Raw genomic sequence first — 13,281 nt, 5'->3', positions numbered from 1 at the left:
GCAAATAACATGTTAAGGCGAATTATTATTTAATATTTATTTTAAAAGTGGAACACACTCCCACAAGAGGTGGTGGGCTCTCCTTCCTTGGAGGTTTTTAAGCAGAGGTTGGATGGCCACCTGTCGTGGATGCTTCAGCTGAAATTCCTGCATCTCTCTCTCTCTCTCTCTCTTTTTAATCATTTTTATTGATTTTCTAATAAAAAACATCCAATTAAATATCCAATTATAATGCTTCAATTAAAAAATTAAAAAATAAAATAAAAAGATCAAATTGTAGTCCAAATTGTATTTATTAATTTCTTGGGGCTCCCCATGGTCTGGATCTCTGGAGCATATCTCTGCATCTTAGTCCTGCTTCCCCTTGTTATTTCCATATTTTCCACATCTCGATATTAACGCTTGGTAATGAAATTCCTGCATCTCAAGGGGTTGGACTAGATGACCCTTGGGGTACCTTCCAACCCTACAATTCTATGACTCCGTGATTCTATTTCTTGCATTGGTATCTCACCTTTTTCTCCAAGGAGCTGAAGGTGGCATCCATGGTTTTCTCCCCTTCTTCCTTTAATCCCCACAACAACTTTGTAAAGGTAAATTAGGCCAAACAGCAGTGACTAGCCCAACAAACTAGTTCAAAACTCTAACCACTGCACCACACTGTCTTTCATGAAGGTCACTTCATGTCCTCTGCCACTGGGCCACCTCTTGGTCAAAGCAGCAGCAGCAGCAGCAGAGGGTCTACTCTGGCACAAGACAAGCCGGCACCCGATCCTGCAGCACACCAAGCAGACAGGGAAGCACCTCTCCCCAAAGGAAACACACTCTGCACCTGCCCAGGAACACCGTTTTTGAACACCTGTCTTTTTCCCCTTGGGGAGATGAATTCCGCAGGCGTCCAGAATCAAGCACTCCTCTGCACCATCTTCTTCATGCAGGGGCAAACAGTTCTGACAAACCCCCCTTCCTCACAAACCCCCTTTGGCACCCCAGACGGACGTGAGCCAACCAGTGAGTCTTGGTACCCAAGCAGAAAACCCAAATGTCTCTGACACCCACCAAGCCCTCCTGCACAAGAGCAGGTTGTGCTTTCTGGGCCCTTGAGCTGCAATTCCTGCATTGCAGGGAGGCGAACGAGACGATCCTTTGGGTACATTCCAACTTCACAATCTTGCAGTTCTAGAAAGGCATCCCAAAAGCAGCTTCCATACCTCGCTTGCAGCAGGACTGCCTGTCACTAGAAGGGGTTTCTCTCCCCCCTCCTCGTCCTCCTCCTCCTCCTCGCGACTCTCCAGGAGCCAAGCTTTCCGGAGTCAGCAGTGGGATCCCCTGTGCAAGATGCCACCCCTCTGCAACCGCCGCCGCCACCACAACAGAGACCAACCCCTTCAGGAACGAGTGCTCTTTCGGTGTGTTTGTGTGTCTAAAGTTCAGGAGGAGTGGCTCAGGGTTACAGCACGCAGCCAGGAAGGTTGTGCACCTGGACAGGACAAGTTCCAGCATGCCTCTCATCCACGGGACGACCTCCAGAAGGGCAGCCTCGGGGCTCTGTTGACCTCTGCGGCACTCGCAGTCTGTACTGGCGAGGCTTAGGGCAGAGAAGGCGCTGGCCCGCCTGCCTGCCATCCCCAAGCAAAGCACAAGCCGCTTCAACAGAAGCACAGGAACCTGGAAAGCTGCCTTCCGCTGAGTCAGAAAATTGCCTCATCTATTTTCGACTCTCCTGGGCGCAGGAATTTAACCTTAATTATTTACAATTTTTGTTTAAGCCGCAAGAAAGATGGGCTTTTTCGCTGGCTAGGTTCAATTGTAATCCTTCTAACCTCCATCGGGGTAGGTTTGCGGGTATGGCAGAAGGAGATGGGATCTGCCCATGTGATGCCCACCTGGTGGAAACTCTAGCTCACATGGCCCTTAAATGTATGATGATCTCCGCCATCAATTTTTAGACCACCTATGTATTCTAACATGGAAACCAGAGACGGAGGTTATACGCTTCTTATTACAGGGGAGAGACCAGAAGCTCACCAAGACAGTAGCCAAGTACCTCTATTTGATTTTCTGCTGCCAAAGTACGCTACAGGACCCTGGCCTTGCTGTATTGCTGAAATGGCAACAAGATCGCATTGGCCTATTTATTCTGAATGTTTGTAAAGGTAAAGGAACCCCTGACCATTAAGTCCAGTTGTGATTGACTCTGAGGTTGCGGTGCTCATCTCGCTTTATTGGCCGAGGAAGCCGGCGTACAGCTTCCGGGTCATGTGGCCAGCATGACTAAGCCACTTCTGGCGAACCAGAGCAGCATACGGAAACGCCATTTACCTTCCCGCCAGAGCAGCACCTATTTATCTACTTGCACTTTGACGTGCTTTCAAACTGCTAGGTTGGCAGGAGCAGGGACCGAGCAACGGGAGCTCACCCCACCGTGGGGATTTGAACTGCCGACCTTCTGATCAGCAAGTCTAAGGCTCTGTGGTTTAACCCACAGAGCCACCTGTGTCCGTCCCATTAAATCAACTCAATGTCGCAGCCCTAGATTTTCACGGGTTTGGAATAATGTTGGAATTCGCACATTTAAACAGACACACACAGCCACTCAGGTCATAAGCAATCCATGTTTTGGCAGAGAGAAAGAGAAGCGGAAAGAGAGAAAGGGCGTCTCCGAGAGGCCAGAGGGCCAAGTGGCTGCAGCTGTCGGCTGGAAGCCAGCCAGCCCCGACAAAAGGGAGAGAGGATGTGGGGGCTCAGGCTGCCTATTTGCTCACACCGCAAATAGAACAAAAAAAGAAAAGAGGGAAAAGCCAGGCCTTCCCAGGCTGCTACTTCAATCACTTCCACTAGGCTGGGACGAGGTGGGGGCAGTGGAGAAGCCCAGCTTCAAGGCAGCCAAGAGTCCCAGACAGCAGCGCTGGCCGGCTCAGCACAGACGGCTGTTGCGTCATGGCCGTTCCATGTGACTGAGGCAGGCAGAGAGCCAAAGGGACATCGCAGGCCGCTGCCATGGTCCCAGACCGAACTGGAAAGATGGCCAAGTGCAGCCGGCCTCCTGCGCACTTGTGAGTGCCAGGGGATGGAGGAGGTGAAAGAGGAGCACACTGAGAGTCCTCTCCTGCGCAACGGAACAGGCTCCACCTTGCAAAGGGATATGTCAAAGCCCACCCTGAGCTCCAGGGAACCCAAAGCTTTCTGCTTATATCAGAACTTATGAAGCCAAAGGAGTGGATGATCAGGCAGCATCTCCTTCTTCTGCCACACTCCAGCCAAATCTCTTTGTCCAAGCCATCCCAAGACATTTCACTACCTGAAGATGGGCCCCCCTTTCTCCCTCATTCCATGTGCAAAATCCGGCCAAAGAGGCAGTTTCATCTTACTTCCACACTGGCTAAGGCGACTGCATCCTCCAATATACCCCAGGGCAGCAGGCTGGCGTAAAGAGGAGCAGCGCAAGCTAGCTTAGGGGCTAGAGAATTGGGGGGGGGGGAGGCTGCTTCCCTTCACTCTCTCCACTTGTGTGCAACAAGGAAAAGCAGGTGAAAAGCAGGTCTTGTGTTCGAATCCTGATTCTGGGATTCCCATCGGGGCATATGGTTGGCCACTGGGAGAACAGGATGCTGAACTCAATGGGCCATAGGAAAGAGGGCCTATGGCCCATCGAGTCCAGCATCCTGTTCTCCCAGTGGCCAACCATATGCCCCGATGGGAAGCCCAGAATCAGGATTCGAACACAAGACCACTCTTGGGGTTTCCAGCAAGTAGCCTTCAGAAGCATTACTGCTTTCATCCTTGGATGAAGAGCATAGCCAAAATAGCTCTCCTCCCTGAATTTTTTATTATCCTCTTTTAAAGCCATCTCATTTTGCGGCAATCACTGCCTCCCATGGGAGTGAGTTCCATATTGGCCAGGGTGTCCTGGTGCCTCCCTTAGTAGAGGTCAGTTCTCTATTTGGAAACAATGGGTGGCATTCAACTAACTTTCAGACCCATTGAAACAAACGGGTCGTTACTATTCACTTCAATAGGTCTACTCTGAGCAAAATCTCACTGAATAGAACCCATCCTCTTGTTTTGGAGCTGCCCAGTTTAAAGAGTGCTAAGGAGGGGGGAAAACGGGCCAGGAATGGGTGGCTGTGAAGTTGAGCATCACCTAGGCAGCAAGATGAGCAGGCAGCTATAGGAATTGTTCCCAGATTGACACCTGGAACCTATAGATTAGCAGATGCAAATTTGAGTCTCCTTTTGCCCATCTATCCCCCACCCCCCAGTTTCTGCTCCTTGGTGCCGTTTTATGGTGCAGACCCACAGGCTTCATCTGGCAAAACAGGCTAAGACAGTCTTCCCCAACCTGATGCCCTCCACGGTTGGAGGCAGTCATGTTTCTGAATACCAGTTGCTGGAAACAGCAGGAAGGGAAAGGGCTCTTGTGCTCAGGTCCTGTTTGTGGGTTTCCCATAATGGTCAGAGTAAGAATAGGAGGCTGCCCTGATACAGCAGGCTCTCTTACATTTTGGACCACACAGCTCTGCTGGCTGGGGCTGATAGGAGTTATGGTTCAAAACATCTGGAGGGAGGAAAGTTGGAGAAGGGTGGTCCAAAATGCCTGGAAGCGACTCTCTAGCTTTGGGTTCTCAGTGAGACGTTTATTCCAAGCTTTGCTTCCCAAAGAGCCTTGAATCTGAGATTCTGGTCCCGATTCCAGGACATGTCCAATTCACCTGTGGAGGTCGATTTCAGACACGACACAGAACTGGGTTTCCAGAGAGCACCTGCCCTTCCTTAGGTCACTTGCCCTCTGCCCAGATCTGGACAGAGCAACTTTGTTCATCAGGACCAGTCTGAAAAGAGGGGAGCTGGTGCTTCTGCTCAAAAACCAATCATAAGAACTGGATCAGGCCAGTAGCCCGTCTAGTCGAGCATCCTGTTCTCACAGTGGCCAAGCAGTTGCCTGCATGGAGGGCATGAGTGCCTTTTGCGCACTGCCCACCTGCAAAAGTTTTTTGGGGGTATAATCTTCCACACACACAAACAAGACACACATTTGCCCCAGTCCACAGCTGCTCACACTCACATGCCCATGCCTAGAGCGGGTGTGTCCCCGTGTGCCTCAGCCTCTGACAGCGCATGGCACGTGTTCGGAGGAGGAAGTTGTTTTTAGAAGTCCAAAACATTTGAGAAACAGCTGCCGAATGAAGCAAGTGCACCAATTCATACACACACCATGGGAGAAGCAGCAGGAAAGGCTGGCCACAGGCTCTCATGCCCTGGTAGCTTCAAGGCTGGATGACTGCAATGCGCTCTATGCGGGACTTCCCTTGCACTTGGTCCAGAAGCTGCAGCTAGTGCAGAATGCTGGCAGGAGGGAAACCTTGGCAGCACGTAACACCTGTGCTCAGAGATCTGCACTGTTTGCCAATTTGCTACTAGGCCAAGTTCAAGGTGTTACTATTAGGATATAAAGTCCTTAACAGCTTGGGACCAGTTTACCTATGAGATCCCCTTGCTCCACAGGTGCCCACTCAACTACTTTGACTGGTGGAATTGGCACTATTACACTATTTGTAAGAAATCCATCTTTTAGTGTGGAACTCTGGACGCGGGTGGCACTGTGGGTTAAACCACAGAGCCTAGGACTTGCCGATCAGAAGGTCGGCGGTTTGAATCCCTGCGATGGGGTGAGCTCCCGATGCTCGGTCCCTGCTCCTGCCAACCTAGCAGTTTGAAAGCACATCAAAGTGCAAGTAGATAAATAGGTACCGCTCCAGCGGGAAGGTAAACGGTGTTTCCGTGCGCTGCTCTGGTTCGCCAGAAGCAGCTTAGTCATGCTGGCCACATGACCTGGAAGCTGTACACCGGCTCCCTCGGCCAGTAAAGCGAGATGAGTGCTGCAACCCCAGAGTCAGCCACGACTGGACCTAATGGTTCATTTACTGGAACTCCCTGCCTATTGACATCAGGCAGCCCCCATTCACTGTACCCTTTTCAGCTCCTGCTAAAAACATTTTGTTTAGATGAAATGTCTAGAAAGCTGGTTTTTAATTATTGTTGCTGATTTTTCTTGTTGATCATTATATCGCCCTATCTTTTTTGTAAACCACTTTGAGGGGGTTTTTTCCCCTCCCCCTAATCAAGTGGTGTATGAATTTTATGGAATAAAAGTATGAATAAAATAAGGGGTCTTGCTTACTGCCCCCAAGGTTTTGTTCCGGGCCCCATAAGATGTGTGGGGTAGGTCAGTGTGGGGTGGGGTTTAGAGTGTCAGACTCAGACCTGGCAGAGACCAAGGTTCAAATCACCCCCACTGGGTGACCTTGGAGCCAGTCACTGCCTCTCAGACTAACCTACTTCACAGGGTTGTTATGGGGATTAAATGAGGATGAGGAGGACTATGTGCAGTACCTTGAGCTCCTTAATTTCTCAGGCACACTTTTGTCCTTGGCTGGCTATCTGGTCCAGCACACAGAAGGACAAAGTGGTTTTCATTTCTCTTCCTGCAGCCAAATGGGCCCATGAAACAGGTTTGTGGCAATGCACAACTACTCCCCCATTGAAAATACATGGTTTTGTTTTCTTCGCCTTGCCACTGAAACCTGAGCAAAAGTAGGCTTTGAACCCTGCCCCCCCCCCAGCGAAATTTACTGACCCTACAGTTTCAGAGGGGCCCTCCTGGCACTTCTGTTTTCAAATTGTTCAAAGTACAGCATTTGTAAAAACAAATTAGTACAGCGAATATTATAACTGCCCCAGGCAAACTTCCATGACTCCTGCCCGAGAAATTCCAGAGAGGAAGCTGGAGGTAGCCCATTCCAGAAGAGAAAGGGAGGCAAGGTTTTTGGTGGGGATTGTTGGTTCTTACAGGGTGACCCCCCCCAAAAAAAAAGTCAGGCTGCAAATAATTGCCACAGCCACGGAAATTCTGGAGATGTGCGGCTGTTTTTTGAATTTGCCGGACACAGTAGAACATATTCTTTTCCTCTGTCCATTGTACACCCAGCTACGCAAAAGCCTGCTATCCCCTTTTTTTGGGTAGTCTAACATCACAATGAAAATATCAGATTCTACCTGTCTGACACTAACCCGGAAGTAACTGCAAGGGTGGCTGAATTTTTATATCTCTCAGAGTGGTGAATGGCACTATTTAGCGGGAAGGAACTCCAATTAAAATCCTTATTACGTATTTTTACACAGCTGCTTATTTGTATATATTTTAAATTTTTATATATGGATGTTTTATGATGGACTATATTTGTATCGGCTACAAATTGGCGATTATAATTCTGGAGATGACCCACATGATAAACCCCACTATTGCCTTGGGGAAATGGCACAAACCCAACAACCGAAGCCGACCAAAGTGGGGACCCGATCCAATGCTTTGGCTTCCACCAAGACCGTAACTGTGCCCCTGGAAACCAAAGAAACTGCTCACTGGTTGGCCTGAAATTTACGCTTGATGGAATGGGAGATGGAGGGCATCTGCTGCTCCTCTGTCCAGGACCCACGACCATCTTGTCAGTCACTCCCAAGAGTCCAGCCTGGTCTCCCTCCTCCACAAACACGGGTAGCACACCTGCCCAGCGGTTACCTTGACACCCAGCAGGAGCAGATCCCACCAGACGGGCTCATGGCGTCCATTTCTCTGCTCTCCAGCCACAACTCAAACGTCTTCCTTTTGGGTCTGGAAAATCTCCCAGCTTTCGAAAACCCAAAGCTCACCCCTCTCCAAGCCACCACAGCAACAATATTAGCCAAGAAGCCGAGAGAGAGATGCACTGCAGTCTAAACCGAACTGGCTTTCCTTCGCCTCTCCACACTCCGCTGTTATCTCTGGTCCCGAAAACAACAATTAGCGTCTGGATCTACCCAACGCAACGCGTCCTGCTAACGCGCAGCCTTGGTAAGTTAAAACGCCTTCACGTTTCTAGTCCTGGTGGAAAAGGAGCCGCGCGTCTGCCCAAGAGGCGCCGGGGCCCCCGTCTGCAGCCAGCCAACCAATACATTAAAAAAACCCAACACCATCGTGTGCCCAGTTTTGCGCCCCCTCCCCGAGATCCCCCCCCTTCTGTCCCTTCCTTCTGGATTCCGGTCCAGCCACTCACCAATTTGATGGCGCCCCTGGCGGGCAGCTCCTCGGGGGTCCCTCTACCGTCACCGGCGGCTTTCAAGTCCCCCAGCCGTTGCCTCATTGTGAGAGCCTCCAAAATGGGGCTGAGGGGGTGGGGGCTGTCTGCAGCCTCAGATACAGGAGGGGGCTCCGTCCAAAGCCCCAGCTGCCGCCGCTGCCTTCATGGCGCACAAAGCTGCTGCTGCGCCTCTCGTCTCTCTCTCCCTCCTGCGGAAGAGCCAGACAGGCAGACCTGCCTGGAGGCTCCACCGAGACAAAGTCACGTTCAAGCCCGACAGGAGGAGGAGGAGGAGGAGGAGGAGGAGGAGGAAGACTGGCGGGACCTACCATTCCCCTGCCGAGGAGAGTGTCTCCGGCTGGAGCGTACCATTCCTGTCCAGTCGCAGGCGCCAAGGCAGAAGCAGGCACCGGAGCGCACAGCGGAGAAAAAGAGGTTGTGCGCTTTTCCTCCTCTTGTTTCAAGAAGCAGGAGCCCGAAAAGTCCATCGGCCGTGGTGGGGGTCTCTGGACGAAACTCTTCGCCTGTTGACCCCCTCCAGATTTGGGGTGGGGGTGCCTTATTTATTTATTTCATAAAATTTATATGCGGCTTGATTGTAAAAGGAAAGCCACCCCTCTCCAAGCGGTTAACAAAACGAAAAATATTATTAGTTAAAACCGTGAAAAGATTGAGACCTGGCAGTATAGGGCACTATATACATTCAATAAATAAAAAAGGTTGAAGACAACAACAGAAAACAAAACAGCATTCTAAATATCTGGGTAAAAGGTAAAGGTAAAGGGACCCCTGACCGTTAGGTCCAGTCGTGACCGACTCTGGGGTTGCGGCGCTCGTCTTGCTTTATTAGCCGAGGGAGCCAGCATACAGCTTCCGGGTCATGTGGCCAGCATGCCTAAGCCGCTTCTGGTGAACCAGAGCAGCGCACCTTCCCACCGGAGCGGTACCTATTTATCTACTTGCACTTTGACATGCTTTTGAACTGCTAGGTTGGCAGGAGCAGGGACCGAGCAACGGGAGCTCACCCCGTTGTGGGGATTCAAACCGCCAACCTTCTGATTGACAAGTCCTAGGCTCTGTGGTTCAACCCACAGTGCCACCCGCATCCCTTAAATATCTGGGTAGGCTGGTCTAAACAAAAATGTTTTTAGAAAGCACATGCCTTGTGTCAATAGGCAGGGAATTCCAAAGTGTAGGTGCTGCCACACTAAAAGATTGGTTTCTTGCAAATGCGGAATGGGTATTATGTGGCACTTATAACAATGGGCTCATCCGCCCTTCCGCTTGTCTCAAGCCTTGAAAACATGGGGCAGAGCGGTTTTCTGATTGACTCATGCTTTGTAGACACAGGTCCAAGTGGTTTCCCCCTTGCCCAGCTCCTTTCCACCATTGTTAAGATAGCTGAGATCCTGAGATTCCTGGATTGCAGGGGGTTGGACTCAATGACTCTTGGGGGTCCCTTCCAACCCTACAATTCTGATTCCATAATTCTAAGATTATGCAAAAGTTTGGTGCACATCTGCAAGAAGATGAACAGAAAGGGAAGATTCAGAACCCCTTCTGTGAAGTATGGTTTGTGCCCATTGGATTATTTCAACTGCAAGATATTGGGGGCAGGGATCTGGCTCCCTTTTTTGCTCACGTGGTTCTGCAAAGTGTCCAAATGTGCAATTGGTACTTAATATTATTATTTCACCTTTTCTCCAGACTGGACCTCAAAGCAACTTACACAAATTAAAACAGCACCGCTACAATACATAAAAGCTAAACACATAATCAGTACAAAGTCATTCAACTCTAATAGAATTGAAACAATATAAATAAGAATTCTATTAAAATACAGATTTAAAAAAACAGCCAGTTCCCAAAAGAAGAAGATATGTACCTGCTGGTGGAAGGACAACAAGGAGGGAGCCAGTCTAGCTTCTCCAGGAAAGGAGTTGCAGAGTGGGAGCAGCCACCGAGAAGGCTCTCTCCCGTGTCCCTACCAAGTGTGGCTGTGAGGATGGCAGGAATGAGATAAGGGCCTCCCTCGATGATCTCAGATCCTGAGCAGCTTTGCATGGGGAAATATGGTCTTTCATATATAGAATATAGAATCATCAAGTTGGAAGGTACCGTGAGGCTCACCTAGTCCACTCACCTGAATAAGCAGCTGTCCCTTGCAGGGACTGAACTTACGACCTCAGTGTTATCAGCACCACACTCTAACCCAGTGTTTCCCAACCTTGGGCCTCCAGCTGTTTTTGGACTACAACTACCATCATCCCTAGCTAGCAAGACCAGTGGTCAGGGATGATGGGAATTGTAGTTCAAAAACAGCTGGAGGCCCAAGGTTGGGAAACACTGCTCTAACCAACTGAGCTATCCACCTGATAAATAGATAGCCTGGACCCAAGCTAGTTTTATAGGTCAGCACCAGTGCTTTGAATCGTGCCTGGAAGCAGCACCAGCAAGCGGCAACACATTTTCTTGGTGGGGTGCATGCATCTAAATCACAATTTGAATGAAGTTTTCAGCTGCAAGAGCTGTTTTGAAAAGGCTTCACTATGCCTCCTCCACGCCCCCCCACCTGGCCCCCACGCTCCCTCCCCATCCATCAAAGCCCCATGTCTGCCTGGCTAGCAGTTTCCTCGAACACAGGCTGCTTTTCATCCTGCGTGTATTTCCTCTTTCTGCAGTTCTGCGCCCCCTCACATACTTGGCCACTTGCAAGCAGGGCAGGCGTGTGGCAGCCTGCACCGACAGCGTCATTCACGTCAAGGGAGATGAAAGCACGGAGCTGATGCCAAAGGACAGATCGGCTGGTACAGAAGCATAAGAGTGCATGAGAACTCAGGACGAGGGTCCAACAGGCAAGGCGTCTGAAGCCCCTTGAAAGAAGAGGTAGGGGGACGCCAGAGAACCAGGAGCAAAACACTGAAGCCGTTCCCCAAATTGTGCTGTCCAAAGAGGAAAGTAATTTGATAAGGCAAGCCTATCTGCAGAGGAGGCTGCCCACTGCATCTCTGCATGAGGCCCTGCTTCCTTCCGGTCAGTTTCGGGGGGGGATGGGTAATTCTGCCACATCTTGACATCAGGTGTGGCGGACGCATCCAGTCACTCACAGTGCAAAGATATGGGGGAAATTGCTCAGGCTTTTATGGAGGTTCCTTGTTGCATCACTGCATGATGCCCCTGTTCTGGGTCCGCATCCTGCTAATTACAGTGGTACCTCGGGTTACATACGCTTCAGGTTACAGACTCCGCTAACCCAGAAATAGTGCTTCAGATTAAGAACTTTGCTTCAGGATGAGAACAGAAATCGTGCTCTGACGGTGCGGTGGCAGTGGGAGGCCCCATTAGCTAAAGTGGTGCTTCAGGTTAAGACCAGTTTCATATTAAGAACGGACCTCCGGAACGAAATAAGTACTTAACCCGAGGTACCACTGTATGAGTTTCATAGAGATCAGTGGCTCATGCAAAATCCCTGAGGGCTGAGTTCTTCAAAGGGAGGGTCTTCACACTTCCGCTCTTATTTAATTTCTGGGAGCGAGGGTGACTTCATTTTAAATTCAGAAACAAAAATATACCTCAGCTGCCCAAAGTTCAGGAAGCCATACACTGAAAGGACAAAGTGCCTTACAATATCATTCATGCCTAAAAATAACAAGCAAGACGAACCAAAGCCCACCCTTCCTTCCTCCGTGTCCCAGAATAAAGGAGGTTTTGAGATTTGGAAAGTGTTACAGATATAGCTTGCTCCCACAGTCACCTTTTTCTCACCTTTGTTCACTCGGTTTTCATGAAGAATCCAGATGGCACCATTTTCATGTCACTGCAGCCCAGTGGTTTTTTCAGACCTAATTTGTGCTTCCCCCGTGTTCCCACTCCAATAAAAGACAATGTACAACACCTGCTTCTCCACTGCTATTGATGTATTCGGGACTTGTGTACCTTTAGTTAAAAGCTTTCTGCTTGCAAGTATTTCCTGCTGATCAATAGGGGATTGCAAAGGATTCCAAAAGGATCTCTTCAGACTGGAATGAATGGCCACCAAGATGGCAAATACAATATAAGCAAATGTAAAATGAAGCACATTGATGTAAAAAAAAAAATAATGAACTCAATTCTTAATTCAAAACAATTGCCTTCCTCAAAAATACCTTAACAACCTAGGGACTGTTTAAACTCATGAGATTACCATGGGGGGTGTTTAAAAATTGCATCTGACCCATATTTGGGTGGGGGAAATAGTTTGGTTTTTTTAAGAAAGGGAAATGCATTTACATGGGAATAAATTGAGAAGTTTACTCTCTAAACATATTTTGCTTGATGTCGATACGGTGTAGCAGAAGGGGGAAGTTGACAAAAATAAGAGAAAAGACGAAATTGCATTTTGACCATGTTTGTTAAAAACGTTGAAACTTAATAAAATATAATTGAAAAAAATAATTTGGTTGATGCATTGAGCTTCAATAATCCATTAATAAAGGATTATACATGCTTTACAACAGGCATAGGCAAACTCGGCCCTCCAGCTGTTTTGAGACTACAACTCCCATGATCCCTAGCTAACAGGACCAGTGGTCGGGGACGATGGGAATTGTAGTCCCCAAACAGCTGGAGGGCCGAGTTTGCCTATGCCTGCTTTAAAATGAAGAATAAAGCTTATACTAGAGTAGGTCATGTTGTCAGATATGTTGGTAAGTCTCTTAAATACTTCCACTACAGACTTGCAATCAGTTTATGCACCAGGACAAGTGATTTTGAATTAGCCTCATCCAGTTAAAGCACCTTCACAGGACGTCTAATTGTTGTTAGATAATTTCTTCGCAAAAGAAAAAAAAATAAAACAAGATATTAAAACTTCTCTCTCTCTTTTTGAGCTTCGCGATTTGGATTTCTAGGACTGCTTGTGACTAGTAGCCATTGACACATTCTCCCTCCACTGTCAGAGACAGTATGCCTCTCAGTACCAGCTGTCAGGAATCATAAGTGGAAAGAGTTACTAATGGACTCAGGTCTTGCTTATGAGCTTCCCATGGGGGCATCTGGTTGGCTACAGTGAGAACAAGATGCTGGGCTAGATGCACCCCCCCCCCCCCGCAAATAGCCTGACCTAGCAGGGCTCTTCTTATGTTGTTAAACATCATGCCAGATTCTCCCACAATTCCATGGGCCT

General features: G+C 48.9%; 1 protein-coding gene across 4 annotated transcripts in view; it reads right to left on the bottom strand.

The window, feature by feature from the left end:
* PLEKHG5 (pleckstrin homology and RhoGEF domain containing G5) overlaps positions 1–13,281 on the bottom strand; it is a 101,640-nt gene that overhangs the window by 54,792 nt on the left and 33,567 nt on the right. Inside the window, exon 1 of one of the 4 annotated variants that reach the window (XM_077931448.1) lies at positions 8,094–8,405. The exons of 1 other annotated variant lie outside the window; for it this stretch is intronic. In XM_077931448.1, coding sequence (XP_077787574.1) covers positions 8,094–8,180 — 87 coding nt within the window. In that variant the 5' untranslated portion in view covers positions 8,181–8,405. Of the gene's footprint in view, positions 1–1,211; positions 1,642–8,093; positions 8,406–13,281 lie in introns of those variants that run through there. 2 more of the 4 variants (XM_077931446.1, XM_077931449.1) reach the window with 2 other exon arrangements.

Source organism: Podarcis muralis, chromosome 7, assembly GCF_964188315.1.
Source record: "Podarcis muralis chromosome 7, rPodMur119.hap1.1, whole genome shotgun sequence".
Taxonomy (NCBI): Eukaryota; Metazoa; Chordata; class Lepidosauria; order Squamata; family Lacertidae; genus Podarcis; species Podarcis muralis.
The sequence above is the reverse complement of the archived record's forward strand: the minus strand, read 5'-3'. Positions and strand labels throughout refer to the sequence as shown.